The following is a 14,359-nucleotide window of genomic DNA, read 5'->3' as shown; positions in this document are numbered from 1 at the left end:
ATATTGAAAAGCGGATCTAAAAGGAGGAGGTCTGGTTGGACAATTCGTCGGACGATCGCCAGATGAACGTGTGTGGTGGCCAGATAGTACTGGTGATGCGAAAGCTTGAACCACCGACGGTGGTTGCGGAATAAGCGAAGTTGATTTCTCCGCTGAAGAATCGGAGTTGATTTCGAAGTCTAAATGTTCAGATTGACTAATGTTTTCCATGAATTTAGGTATAGAACAATAGCGATTTGTGGGGAAGAAAAAAAACAAACAATAGAGAAAACCTCAGATCTGTAAAAGAAAACTTCAAAAATGAAATCGTCGGAAACCAGGAAAGGAAGTCAAAAGACTGATCTGAGAAGAGGAATAGTTTTTTTTATCGAAAAAGGAGTAAAGTAGGAGGAAAGTAGTTGTACTCCTTGATAAAAGGTATTTGGATGCAGTATTTTATTGAAAATAAGCCAAAAAGAAGCCTAATTTCAAGGCACAATAAATGTTGCCTAAACCAAGGAAAAGGAGTAAAAAGGAAATTTAGATTTTTAGCAAAATATCTGCTCTGATACCATATTCAACAATATAATTTGGTAAAACTTAACTTAATTTTATTGATTATAAGATGTCCTTATATACACATTTACAAGTAACTTCTAGATCCTATTTTTAAGGGATTAGATCCTATTTTTAAGGGATAGAACTAATCCAATACATTGAGTCTATCAATCTAAAATACAATCATAAATATCTTAACAGAACCCACCAATGAAAAATGAGATGAATATTATCTCATTAAAAAATTATTGGTATAAAAAAATAAAGTTGTACAATTATCATCTTTTGTTAGTAAGATTCATTAAATCAGGACATAATAGAATTTCTCGCTATTTTATTATCTTAACGACAACAAATAGTAGGCACTAATCAAATATGCTCTATGCCCTATTAAGAAAGCTTAGTTAATTAGTTAACTCAAAATTTATGAAATGTATTTAGAATAAAAAGTAAATACATTAACTACTCCTTAATCCAAATATATCAATCGCCTTCTTTCATAATACCCTTTTCTGACTCCTCTGACTCCAAATCCAAAAACAACTACAGGATATCAGTTGACAAAAATAAATAAAAACACATGGATAATTTGTAGACATTATCCAAAAAAAAAAATTACAACCTGTTTGTACCAAAAATAAAAATTTCTAATGCATATCCTGGTGTACACGTTGCATTGGATAAACTTTTCCTTTTAGGAAACTTTTTCTTAAAAGAACTGTTTAGGAAAATTTTCATTTTAGAAACTTTTTTATATTTTTCTGGTGCACCGTTCACTTAGAATTTCCTAGAGTGAACCTCAAGGGAAACCAAACGAAACAAACTTCCTAGAATGAACCTCAAGGGGAACCGGGGGAAACCAACTTCCTAGAGTGAACTTCAAGGGAAACCAACAACCTAGAGTGAACCTCAAGAGAAAATAGGGGAAAACAATTTTCCAGAGTGAAGCTCAGGGGAGACTTGAGGTAAACTTAGGAAAATCAAGAAGCCATATAATATGTTAACGTGTATTTTGTGGGCTAATTAAAACGCAGGAAAATTTGATGTGGAGTACTCCATTTTTCGATGTGGGGTTTTTGGGTGCTCCGGTTACGTTGATGAGGTACGTTTTTTTAAAATGACGAGCAGAAATTTGGGTTTGGCATCACGTACCCTATGTTGAGACTGAATAGTTTCTCAAACAGTAACAGAAACACTAAATCGTAAAACTACTGTATATTTTGCGATTTCAATCATTTTTTTTTTACATATAATGAGTCCAAAAAATACTTGATGCATAATCAATTAATTAGATTATATATATTAATCATACACAAGTGAAGAATATCATTTTGTTGCAGAATGTGAGATTTATAGCCCTGATACCAATAAAGGAATTACTTTATACAATTCATATATCAAATACTAGTTATCAGGTTACCTCTTATAGCGCCAAATCTCATTAAGTTGTTGCTGCAGAAGAATCTAACCGTGATCTTATATATACCAGTCACACATCTTTTATACCAATGTTAATTGGAGGAGCTACGATGATTCCACGAACTAAGAACGAACTTGAGCGGGGGAGGGGGACGCACATCCAAACTTATTAATTATAGTATGACTAATGCTCCATTTATAGATGAGGATAAATACTAACCATAGTCATATCAATTATAATTCTATCACTTTAGATAGTTAGGTTTCCTTATTTGCCTTAATAACTTAACCAGATCAACTTAAATCCATATTTATCTACCCAATCCAAATTAGTCGCGGGTGGATAATTTCTACATTATATATAATCACTTTATAAGAAATTATTTAATTCAATTTGTCTTCTTTTATTAGAGGATAAAAGTATATCATAAAATAATAAAAAGCGAGCATGAATTAAAAATACTCAATTTATTATAAGTTAACTAATATAAGATACATAATGTCCGTTAGTTTAACCAATGTTACTAGTATATGTTTTCAATATTATTTTTTTATGTATTAATTTGAAAGTGAATTAATTCAAATGATATTGTTTAAACTCAGAAACACAGAATCATCTTTACTGATTTTTTTTTTCTATTTCTTTAATCATTCAATATGCATGCTTTGAAAATTTAGAAAAAAAAAATGAAAAACTAGTTATCTTTTTAAAATGGTACGATAATTAAGTTATTGATTTTTAATTTTCATATATTGAATCATTAGTAAAGGACTCGATATATACAACTGGGACATAAAATTTTAGGGCCTTAATTATAAGTCTAGTCTAAAAAAACAAAAAGGAGATGATCTGTAAGGTATTGTTTTATACTTTTAGTTTCATAATTTAAACATTCGGGGATGTAGCTCAAATGGTAGAGCGCCCGCTTTGCATGCGGGAGGCACGGGGTTCGATCCCCCGCATCTCCATTTTTTTGTTGCCCTAATTTTGAAAAAATCCAAGAAAATAAAACCAAAACGTCGTCGCTTTATCGAAGTCTAGATCGTTTACAATTCTAAACTTCCAAAGCCTTTTCTTCTTCCTGAAATTCCCCTCTTTGCCGCCACAGCTATACATCTACCCCGGCGGCTACGTTTTCCCGTTCTCTCTCCTTTCCCCTTGTTGTTTCGCTTCTGAAATAACCCTATTACCTGAATTTTTTGGGAGTTTACAAAACAGAAACTAGAAGAGGTATTTTTAGGTTTTATGAACATGAACGTTTAATGTTTCTTTTCTTCTTACTTTTTATTGATTTTCATTGGAAGTTCAATTAGAGTGTTTTCAAGCAATTTATAAGAATAAATTCTGCTATATGCAAGCTGTTAATGCGAAAAGTTCTATTCTTTTCCAATACTTTAGTTAAGGTTCTCTCTTTTTTCAAGCTCCTTTAATTTATTTTCTCGTGAATTTATTCATTGAAGGGAAGTGGTTAATGGCCTCAGTGAAGAGAAAGTCGATTGAGGACCCATCTGGGAACAATCTCCCTCCACAGAAGCAGCAGAGAGATAATGGTTTTGTTACTGCTAAAGATTCAGTAACTTGTGTTCATGATGTATCCTATCCAGAAGGTTATGTACAACCTCCTACCGCCGACTCTTCAGATAGAAAGGAATCAAAGCCTGCAAAAGAGTTCCCATTTACTCTTGATCCTTTTCAGTCTGAATCTATCAAGTGCCTTGACAATGGGGAGTCTGTCATGGTAAGTGTGCCTACTTATACCTACATTTCAAGATATTGATATGACATGTCCTATGCACCTGGTAATATGCTGAAAATGGGGTCAGGAAGCATGTGTTTGCACTGGTTTAAGTGGAGCTGAAGTTTTTAGATTTATAGACAAGAAAAACGTGCTTCTGCGACATTATAACAATCTCATAACAAATAACAACTGAAATAACTTTTGTCAAAATGGAAAAGAATATACAAGTTAGGGACTTAGGTGCTTAATGGAAAGCACAATATTAGAGCTGTCAAATGGATAATACTAGTAAACTTGAACAAGGAGATTAATTCTTGAATTAAAACAAGCACAGTTTGATCAATTTAATTTATACACAATCAGTGGATTGCTGTTTTCTTTTATTTTCTAAAACTAAATGGTGATTTTAGAGCTATAGAGGAATTATTTGTTTGGAGGGAAAATTTCTTGCACTGAAGGGATAAGATACGTCCTGAAAATTTGCTTGCAATTGATCTTAAATCAAGAAACAATTGAACATTTGGCACAAACACTTGAAATATCTTAGCATTTCTTCTTATATGTACTACTTTATTTATTTACAGGTTTCAGCTCATACATCAGCTGGAAAAACTGTAGTAGCATTGTATGCTATTGCTATGTCTCTGAAAAATCAGCAACGAGTCATATATACTTCACCCATTAAGGCACTCAGCAACCAAAAATATAGGGAGTTCAAGGAAGAATTTTCAGATGTGGGTCTGATGACTGGAGATGTCACTATTGATCCTAGTGCTTCCTGCTTGGTGCGTATTGCTTGATTGCTTTATATATATATATATTCAGTTTCATTTCTATTAGTGCGTATCACTTGTGTTTGAAAGTCTAGTATGCTGTGTCATTTTTAGGTGATGACCACAGAAATCTGGCGTAGTATGCAGTACAGAGGATCTGAAATTACTCGTGAGGTAGCTTGGATAATTTTTGATGAAGTACACTATATGCGTGATCGAGAAAGAGGTGTTGTATGGGAAGAAAGCATTGTAATGGCTCCAAAGAATTCCCGATTTGTTTTCCTGTCTGCTACAGTGCCTAACGCAAAAGAATTTGCTGATTGGGTGGCAAAGGTGTTCAGATTTACTTGATTTTCTTTTTACATTTAGTTGAAGCAAATTGTAGTTGTTTTTTAGCTTCTGGAATTATGCAGTGATCTTTTAGTCTGATTGCTTCTTTTGAGGATGTGATCCTACATGAGGACATACAAATATCTTCTTTCTGGAATTAGAATAAACAAGCTGGGAAACAGTGAGCTACAAATGATTGACAATCATATATCATCTTAGATAAGTAGGTTGCAGTAGAACTGAATAGACATGTTCGTTTTCTTTCCAGATGATCATCTGTTAAGTGGCTGCTCAATTCTTGGTAACCAGTTCAGAATCTTTTTGGAGAAATGATGATGCTTTCTTACTTATGTGCAGTTCTGAATAAGTACGGCCCTGATTGCATGGTGTTTCAAAGAGCATATGCAGAGTAAAGTGCAAAAGAGGGAATGTTCCCGTGGAAAAAGATAAAAGAAACATGGTCTTTTATCTTTAGATACTAAAAAATGAGAACTGCAAACTTTTGAAAATTTAAAGTAATGTAGTGGTTCTCACAATTGAACTTGAGAGCCAACCATTCTGGTGATACGGAGAGGAAATGCTATTTTCCTTTGTCCATGCTCCATCCTTTCATTTTTCCTCTTAGTTTGGACTTTGGATTAGCAGTCCCATCAGGTTGTTGTTTTGGACCTGCTGAGACAGCATCCCAGCTCAAGACCTCTCATGTCTTTTCTTTACTCTCTTGTAATAGGTTGTTAGTATGTTCTATGAATTGTATTAGGCACCACTTATGTGCGCACCATCTTATTGTGGCTCTTGGACCTTCCTTTTCCATGTAACAGATTGCAAGTCACTTAACTTTGTTAATGGAAATATATCCTTGCTTGACGATTTAGTTTAATTTCAGGTTCACCAACAACCATGTCACATTGTTTACACTGATTATAGACCAACACCTCTTCAGCATTATATTTTCCCTGCTGGAGGTGATGGTTTATACTTAGTTGTGGATGAAAAGGCTAAATTTCGAGAAGACAGCTTTCAGAAAGCATTGAATGCCTTAGTTCCTAAGAATGAAGGCGAGAAGAAACGGGACAGTGCGAAGTGGCAGAAGGGTTTAGTGGTAGGCAAACTTGGTGAAGAAAGTGACATCTTTAAGATGGTAAAAATGATAATTCAGCGCCAGTATGATCCTGTCATTCTTTTCAGCTTTAGCAAAAGAGAATGCGAATTTCTTGCCATGCAGGTAAGCTCCAATATATTGCCGTGTTTTCCTCTTGAAAAAATCTGATGGTAGTGGCACTTTATAATCTTTTTTGGTGCTTTTGGAGGCGAGTGGTTCAGGGGGTCAAATTTTTACCTTTTTTTTGCTCGAGACAAGCACAAAACCATTAGCATAAGCCATCATTCAAACATCAGTTGGTGTGATTTTGAGATTGTGGCATGCTAGTTTATTATGTATCATTACATTAGATGCAAAACCATGATTCTACATCAATGCATTTGCTGGACTCTATACAACTCAAATGGCTTTCATTTGACTTTGATCACCATATCTTTTTACTAAAAGAAAAAGTGAATATATCCTTTATTTTTTTCACAAATTAACTTAAGCTTTGGATTTTATGTGTGATTTTTCAGATGGCAAAGTTGGATCTAAGCAATGATGATGAGAAAGTGAACATAGAAACAATATTTTGGAGTGCAATGGACATGCTTTCAGATGATGACAAGAAACTACCTCAGGTTGCCTCTTCCTTTCAGTGTGCCAATATTGGGATTTACTTTTTAACTTATAATGGGAAGGTCTGCGTGCCAAACATTGTCACTAGGAAGCTATGTGAATTTTCCTTGTTAACGATGCACATTTTCCCCCTGTTATACATGGATTTGTCCATCTTAGTCATTAGCATGATCATTATCTGAATACTGAGGGATTACGAGGTTTATCACATTTCATTTTCTTAACTTCTCTGATGCTAGAAAAAGCAAAGTATTATGGCTTTGTTTACCAGTTGGAAGTTACTACAGTTTTTGGATCATATGTGGGGGGAAGAGTTCTATTTTTCTTTCTTTTCTGGTTTTTATTTAAAATGACCTACCTACAATTTTGAAATTGAGCAACCTGAATTGAAATATCATAATAACATTGTATACTTCTTCATATGGTATATATGATTGCACTTTTAGTTTCTTTGCTTTTACTTAGATGATTTTAGTTATTGTATTTGTTTGCTCTTTTGTTCAATTTCAGTGGCTGTGATACTGTATAGGTTCTTTGACATTAAGATGTATAATCGTAGCAACCAGTGTTAAGGAGCTAGGAATGAGAGTCCTCATCTGTTTAGTTTATTAATTCAAAATGAATGATTTCTTTCAAACATTTCATCTATCAAGAATTCTGGACAGTCAATGGCCATTCAAGTACTTGTATGGGCTTTTGTTTGGCAATTGTTGTTGATAAAGGATGGAGATCTTATGCTGAATTAGAATCTTTCAGTGTCTCAATCTTTTGCTCTTTGCTCTCGAGTTGGTTTGGCACATTATGGTCATTTTCCTGCTTTAGCATTATGCGGCTTTTGCCCAATTCAAGAGAATGTTTTGTAGTGTTAGTGTGTGTATACCCTTTCTACTCTTGCATCTCCTATTTACTTCCACCCATGCTATATACATATTAATATGTTGTTGCTTGTTACATTGACCTTTTTTTTTCCTTCGATGCTATCTTTTGCAGGTTTCAAATATGTTACCCCTCTTAAAACGTGGAATAGGCGTTCATCATTCTGGCTTGCTTCCCATTCTAAAAGAAGTGATAGAGATTTTGTTCCAAGAAGGGCTTATCAAGGTCAGCAATTTTTCTATTTGGGTTGTTCGCCAATTTTTTTGATATTCTTTTGCGAGGGCAACTTGTGATGACATTTATGTGCTGTTAAACTCTGTTAGATTCTCATAATTTATCATTTGTATGAAAGTTGTTCCATTTTACACCGTAATACAAAAGGATGCTAGTATTTCACATTGTTTTGTTAGCTCTGGTTCATGGGAAACTCTCATCCATGGTTGTTTTACTGTTTAAGATGTCATGTATGCTTATGCTCTTTCCACATTATCTAAAGGTGTGAAGTTTTTCCTGTCTCACCATGTTCTTGCCTTCTTGGGGGCCATTAAACAAATGCCTGCTTCTGCTGGCACTCTAAAAAAAAAAAAAAAATCCATGTGGGTAAATACTTGCGAATAGTGACACTAATAAATGCATATTGAGAGACATTTGTCTGTTCAGATGTAGAATGTTTTACAATGACAAAGATTGCTGGTTAATTGAAGTTCTTATTTTATCTTCAATACCCTTCTTTCCTGCATTTCTAATTTTTCATTGTACTAAAATGATTGATACGTTGTTCTTTTAGTGTCTGTTTGCTACTGAGACCTTCAGTATAGGTTTGAACATGCCTGCAAAAACTGTGGTATTCACCAATGTCCGTAAATTCGATGGAGACAAGTTCAGATGGATTTCAAGTGGAGAATACATTCAGATGAGTGGTCGTGCAGGTCGTCGAGGGATTGATGAGAGGGGGATATGCATCTTGATGGTGGATGAGAAGCTTGAGCCCTCTACTGCTAAGATGATGCTTAAAGGAAGTGCTGATAGTTTGAATAGGTATTCTTGACTTGACATGTCATATTTTGTGTAAATTGCTTGATGTTAACTTCCAGTAAGTTGTTTATATCAATAATTAATACTAGGTTATGTAAGCATTTATAATACTGCTAGGTTAAATAAATAATTGTGCCTCTCTTAGTTCCAACCTACAGGATATCGAGTTATAATTTTGGAACGTCATATATAGATAAAAATATAAGGAAGAATGACTGGCAATAAAAACTTATCAGTTTCACTTCTAGTAGTATGATATTGATGGCATTTCTACTACCATCCGGAAATGCTTTTCTTGACTTACAATTCCACTTATTTTCAGCGCCTTCCATTTAAGTTACAACATGCTTTTAAATCAGATGCGATCCGAAGATGGGGATCCTGAAAATTTGCTCCGGAATTCGTTCTATCAGTTCCAAGCTGATCGTGCCATTCCTGATCTAGAGGTAAGTTTTTATAGAAGTGAAAAGTATGAAATTCATTGTTGGTCCTTTACTTTTTAGTTGCTTAAGATGAGGAAACAGGTTTACAAATAAGATGCTTTAGTTTAGTAGGACACTAATGTTTCTTATATCTGCTTATAGTTCATAGTGTTGGGATTTTAAAAGATAAGTATGCATTTTTTTTTTCCTGTAAGCTCTAGTAAACTTGATTTTGAGGTTTCTGAAGTTCCTGGGAATGTCTATAACTTCCAAGCTTGAGTTTAATTTGGTATGATGTCTTGGCCTCTAACAAAAAGATCTGAAATTCAAACCTTGATCAACTTTATCTTATTAACTAAAACTTTCAGTAAAATCTACATATCAATGTTTGATACTGATATCACTAATACTCTATTACTAGTTAAAACATAAGTCATGATGAACCAAAAAACACATAACCACACAAACAAGACGAAACCACATAAAAACATAATATTAAATGTCAAAAACACCAAGTTAATTTCATAGAGACATATACTTAACCTAAGTACCTAACTAAAGCTTATAAACTAATAAGCAGTCATTGTCAATAAAAAAGAACTAAAAAACACTAATAATCATCAAGATTCCTCAAAATTAATATCGTCTTCTCCAAACTCTCCACTATCATTTTCATCTTCAATTTCCTCCTCTTCACATTCTTGTTTTGTTTTACACTTTTACTTTCTTAGATTAGATCAAGGGTTAAAATTAGGTTTACTTAGATTAGATTGGATCAGTGGTTGAGATTAAGCAACAGTTTAAAAAAACCTAATCAGAACATTAAATGTTACTGAGGCGCGCCTTGATGAGAGCCTCTGAAGCCTAGGGGAGGTGCACAAGGCGAGAGCCTTTTAAACTCTGACTCGCCTAGGGGAATTTACCTTGAGCCTTGCTTAAGGTGCGCCTCAGGCACGCCTTTAACAACTACGGCCACTTGTATTTCTGCGCTATTTTTAATGATGCTCTTAGAATTTAAGAATGGGCACGAATAAGTTTGTGGGCGTTGTAATTTTTGCAGAAGCAAGTGAAAGTCCTTGAAGAATTGAGAAACTCAATGATAATTGAAGAAGAAGATAGTTTGAAGAACTATTATGATCTGATTCAACAGTTCAAAAGTTTGAAGAAGGATGTTTGTGATGTTGTGTTTTCTCCAAAATACTGCTTACCCTTTCTACAGCCCGGCAGAATGCTTTGCATCAAATGCACGGTTGCTGATGAAAACTCGGTGCCTATCTCCATTGAAGACCATGTAACGTGGGGAGTGATAGTCAATTTTGAGAGAGTCAAAAGCTTTTCTGAAGGTGAGAATTTTTGCTTAGTTTTCACTTCTTTAATCTCATAGAACTTGTGTTTTATATAATCAATGCATGACCAGATGATGCTAGTAGAAAACCTCAAGATTCAAACTACACACTGGATGTTCTTACAAGATGTACTATCAACAGAGATGGAGTAGCCAAAAAAACCATCAATATTGTCCCGCTGAAAGAGGCTGGGGAGCCTATTGTTATATCCGTGTCTATTTCTGATGTAAGCTCCACTATCTTTACCTTGTTTTGTGTCGAGATTGGCTAGGCATACATTCTTTCAAAAGGAGATACATGGTGAACTGAACAAATTGGACTTTCATCTATTATTTGACTGAATGTACAAGCATGCATGTAGGTTGCATTCAGCCTTCAACTTATTTATTTTTATCATTGAGGTCGCAGCAACTTTCTTGTGGCCTTTGATTGTTTGTACTTTTTAGTTTCTCTAACGATGCATCACGCCTAGTTTAATATTTAAGTATAAATTAGGATCTGGCCTCCCTATAAATGTTGATGCAATTGTCTGGAAGACGGTGTATCAGGATGTATGTTCCAATCATAATGTTATTCTCCAATTAACAGAAGTATTTCTAATTGGATTGCTTTTTCCATGGCTCATGCAATTGAGTTAATATTCCCTTCAGCTGGAACATAAAGTTTATGTTTCATGCTTTCTATGTTATTTGCTCTGCCTTTGATCACGTCATGCTGAACAAGATTGTTTTTATACCTTTCATCTTGGACAGATTACTAGTCTGAGTAGTGCTCGTTTGTACATGCCAAAAGATCTTTTACCATTGGAAGTTCGAGAGAACACCCTCAAGCAGGTTTCAGAATTTCTATGTAGAAATCCTACTGGATTGCCTCTGGATCCTGAAGTTGATATGAAGGTATTTACTCTATGCATCTTGTCTCTTTTTTTGGGGTCAATTTCCCCTAATATTATTGCCCTGTAAACCGTGCCCTTCAGATCCAAAGTAGCTCATACAAGAAGGCAGTCCGTCGCATAGAGGCTCTAGAAAACCTATTTGAGAAGCATAAAATTGCTAAATCCCCTCTTATTGAGCAAAAACTTAAGGTTTTACACCGGAAACAAGAAATAACAGCAAAGCTTAAGTCAATCAAGAAGACAATGCGTTCATCCACTGCTTTGGCTTTTAAGGATGAACTCAAGGCTAGAAAAAGAGTTCTACGGAGGCTTGGGTAAGTAGACAATTTTCTTGCTTCTGTTCGCTGATTGTAATCTTTCTTTGTTTGGTATTGTTGGTGAAAATTTGCTTCTGCATGTACTCGAAAAGGTATGAAGATCAATATAACTTGTGGCAAATTCTTCATCTTTATTGTACTTTGAATTACCGGGTATGTGGGATGGTTGACTTTGTTAGAAGGGTTTGAATGTACTATCAATTGAATGGACCAACCAAAATAAAATCTGAACTCTCTTGCTCTCCCATACTGACATGAAGATACAAAGTGCTGAATGTGAAGTAGTTTTTGGGGCTTCCATATGTTACTGTGTGGGTAAAACACCTCTGCATGCCTTGGAAGGAGGCACATGGATTTCACGTATGTAATGTTTAAAAGTTTTCACAATATCCAGTGCTCTTAGAAAAGATGTGCAACTTATCTTGTTTTGATGTATGGTGTGCGCTTTAAAACATCATATATGATTGTACCTCTCTAGTCTCTGCATATTGCTTTTGTTCCTTTCATATTTTTTACCTGCTATGTTGTAGTGGCAGATCCACTATAGTTAAATATCGCACTGATTGCCTCTTTCTTTCTGCATTGCATTTGGGCATCCGATCACAATCATCCTGTGTTATTCATTGTAATCACAAGTTTGGTCTGTTATTGTGTTCTTATTCTTTTTTGGATTTGGGGAAGAACGATATTTTAAGAGTTCATCTCAGTGCCTTGAGGCTTGGTTTTACTTGAAAATTATTACTTTTTCACTTCAACAATTTTATGTAGCTGTCTAAGAAGAAACAATATAATTGTACCTGAAGAACATACTCTCCTTCTAGCAAGATATACTCCAGTAATCTTGATATTTTATTTGATAGTATATATGCTACTGCACAGTTGGATTATGGCATTTTCAACGTGCTGTTGTACGAGTATTACTTTTTTGTGAATGTGTGACTCGTGCATCGTAAATTGCTCAGAAACCATGTTCCATGGCCGACTACTCATCTCTGTGGTGGTGGTTATTTAGTTGTTTTCATTAAGTAAAATTGTGCTGCAAACGCCTGACAGTACTGACTTCTCTTTGAATATGCAATCTGACTTCTCACTAACTCCTTTTAACCATGATTCTATGCAGATATGCTACACGTGATGATGTAGTAGAATTGAAAGGAAAAGTTGCTGCTGAAATTAGTAGTGCCGATGAGTTGACTCTGACGGAGCTCATGTTCAATGGTGTTTTTAAGGACATAAAGGTGGAGGAGATGGTATCTCTTCTGTCATGTTTTGTGTGGCAGGAGAAGCTCCAGGATGCTGCAAAACCTAGAGAAGAACTTGACTTGCTTTTTACACAATTACAAGATACAGCTCGAAGAGTTGCCAAACTTCAGCTTGAATGCAAGGTACACAAAATTCTGAGATGCTTTTCCTTTTTGCCTTGTTTTTGCGTCTGCTGCCTAAGGGCATGTCAAATAAAGATAAGCTTCTGTTTGAAACATCAAAAAATTTCCAGCTTGAATTCTGGATTGTCAAATTTATTGAATTACTACAACTGAAGTTTGATTCTAAAAACTACGATTTCAAATTGTTCATCAAGTTTGTTAGTGAGATCACATTGTAAAAGCAGAGAGGAGCTGTAGGGTAAGCAGTTCCTTCATACTAGAAGCTCAATGCATTTGGAAATTGCTTGTGTTTCACTTTGTTATGAATTTCGAATTTCTTAATAAAAATGGAAGCAGCCCCGTTAAACATTTACTAGGTGGTAGATATTTCCACGTCTACTGACTTGGCGCATTGTTGTCTTTTCACTATGGTAGGTTCAAATTGATGAAGAGAGTTTTGTAAGTTCATTTAGGCCGGACATCATGGAGGCCGTATATGCTTGGGCGAAAGGGTCCAAATTCTATGAAATAATGGAATTTACACAGGTTTTCGAGGGGAGCTTGATCAGAGCAATTAGGAGACTAGAGGAAGTTCTCCAGCAGCTTATACAAGCAGCAAAGTCAATTGGTGAAACAGAGTTGGAGACTAAATTTGAAGAAGCTGTTTCAAAAATCAAGAGAGACATAGTCTTTGCTGCATCTTTATACTTGTAGATAACATTTGGTTTTAGTCCAAAACCAAATGGCAGCTGGGCAGAAGGGAAGAACAATGATCAATTCCCTTAATAGAATTGAAATTCTTTATGCTGCTGCAATCATAGCGACACGACACAGAATCTCGTTCGTTGAGTAGGGGAAAGCGCTCCGGAAACAAAAGAAAACCCAATTACTTTGATCTGAACTTGATGAAGTTGTTTGTCTTATAGGTTCTGGGTAAGAAGAGGTTAGAAGATGTATTGTTAGAGAAAGAGTAACATGTAGCTTTTTTCAGTTTATATTTTTATATATTCAGTTGTTTTTTTCATTGTAATTCTTTGTCCTTTTTATTTGTTGTGAAGGATTCTTATAAGTTGAGAAGTCTTGCTCTCTTATCAATTTTGTAGAAGTTAATGTATTCATGTAAAATTTACTTTAGCTGGGAGTTTGTTACTGAAAATTCTGTTTTATTGGCATTATGATTGGAAAAAAAAAATCAGTGGTTGGAAATGGATTTGTAATTGGCTTGTAATCCGTATTTAGGCCCGCTTAAGTGTTTGAGAGTGAATGTTGTGTTTTTATGATGATTTGTGTGGTTCTACTTTTTCTAGAGTTGTTCAATTTTAGTCTTTTTAGTTTGGTTTAATATCTTGCCAGTCTCTCCAAGTTGTCCTAATAATGCAATTGATTTTTTGAAGTTAGACTTGTGATAATTAACTTCCTCAACTTGCTTATTTGGAACAAATAATCCCTTAAATGGGTAATTTTGAGAGTTTTTTTCTCCCTTTAGTTAATGTATCACTAGATTAGTTAAATGTAGCAAATGATATTTTGAAATTTCTGATGTAATATTATGTTGAATGTTTTTTGGGGTGTAGGGCTTATTT

The 14,359-nt window shown here is 34.8% G+C and overlaps 1 protein-coding gene and 1 non-coding gene across 2 annotated transcripts; both read left to right on the top strand.

Annotated features, from left to right (window-relative positions):
- Nucleotides 1-2,852: 2,852 nt before the first annotated feature.
- Nucleotides 2,853-2,925, top strand: TRNAA-UGC (transfer RNA alanine (anticodon UGC)). Its single transcript has one exon. It is a non-coding gene; the product is annotated as a tRNA-Ala (tRNA).
- A 91-nt stretch (nucleotides 2,926-3,016) lies between these two features.
- LOC136226153 (DExH-box ATP-dependent RNA helicase DExH9) lies at nucleotides 3,017-13,988 on the top strand. Its single transcript, XM_066014487.1, has 15 exons — nucleotides 3,017-3,187; nucleotides 3,418-3,695; nucleotides 4,280-4,480; nucleotides 4,583-4,801; nucleotides 5,685-6,023; nucleotides 6,419-6,523; nucleotides 7,512-7,622; nucleotides 8,185-8,435; nucleotides 8,755-8,878; nucleotides 9,915-10,197; nucleotides 10,272-10,426; nucleotides 10,953-11,096; nucleotides 11,177-11,409; nucleotides 12,533-12,797; nucleotides 13,212-13,988. The coding sequence occupies exons 2-15, from the start codon at nucleotides 3,429-3,431 to the stop codon at nucleotides 13,488-13,490; spliced, it is 2,976 nt and encodes a 991-aa protein (XP_065870559.1). The 5' UTR covers nucleotides 3,017-3,187; nucleotides 3,418-3,428; the 3' UTR covers nucleotides 13,491-13,988.
- The last annotated feature ends 371 nt before the right edge of the window (nucleotides 13,989-14,359 follow it).

This window comes from Euphorbia lathyris, chromosome 4 (genome assembly GCF_963576675.1).
Source record: "Euphorbia lathyris chromosome 4, ddEupLath1.1, whole genome shotgun sequence".
NCBI classification, from domain to species: domain Eukaryota; kingdom Viridiplantae; phylum Streptophyta; class Magnoliopsida; order Malpighiales; family Euphorbiaceae; genus Euphorbia; species Euphorbia lathyris.
Note: the sequence above shows the minus strand (reverse complement) of the source record. Positions and strands in the feature narration are given on the sequence as shown.

What these genes read in the sequence shown, in the direction of transcription:
- LOC136226153 (XM_066014487.1), top strand. Translation starts at nt 3,429, where the DNA reads ATGGCCTCAGTGAAGAGAAAGTCGATTGAGGACCCATCTGGGAACAAT. An exon ending in GCGAATTTCTTGCCATGCAG is followed by an intron (nt 6,024 to 6,418) that starts GTAAGCTCCAAT and finishes GTGATTTTTCAG; the next exon opens with ATGGCAAAGTTGGATCTAAG. An exon ending in TCCAAGAAGGGCTTATCAAG is followed by an intron (nt 7,623 to 8,184) that starts GTCAGCAATTTT and finishes TTGTTCTTTTAG; the next exon opens with TGTCTGTTTGCTACTGAGAC.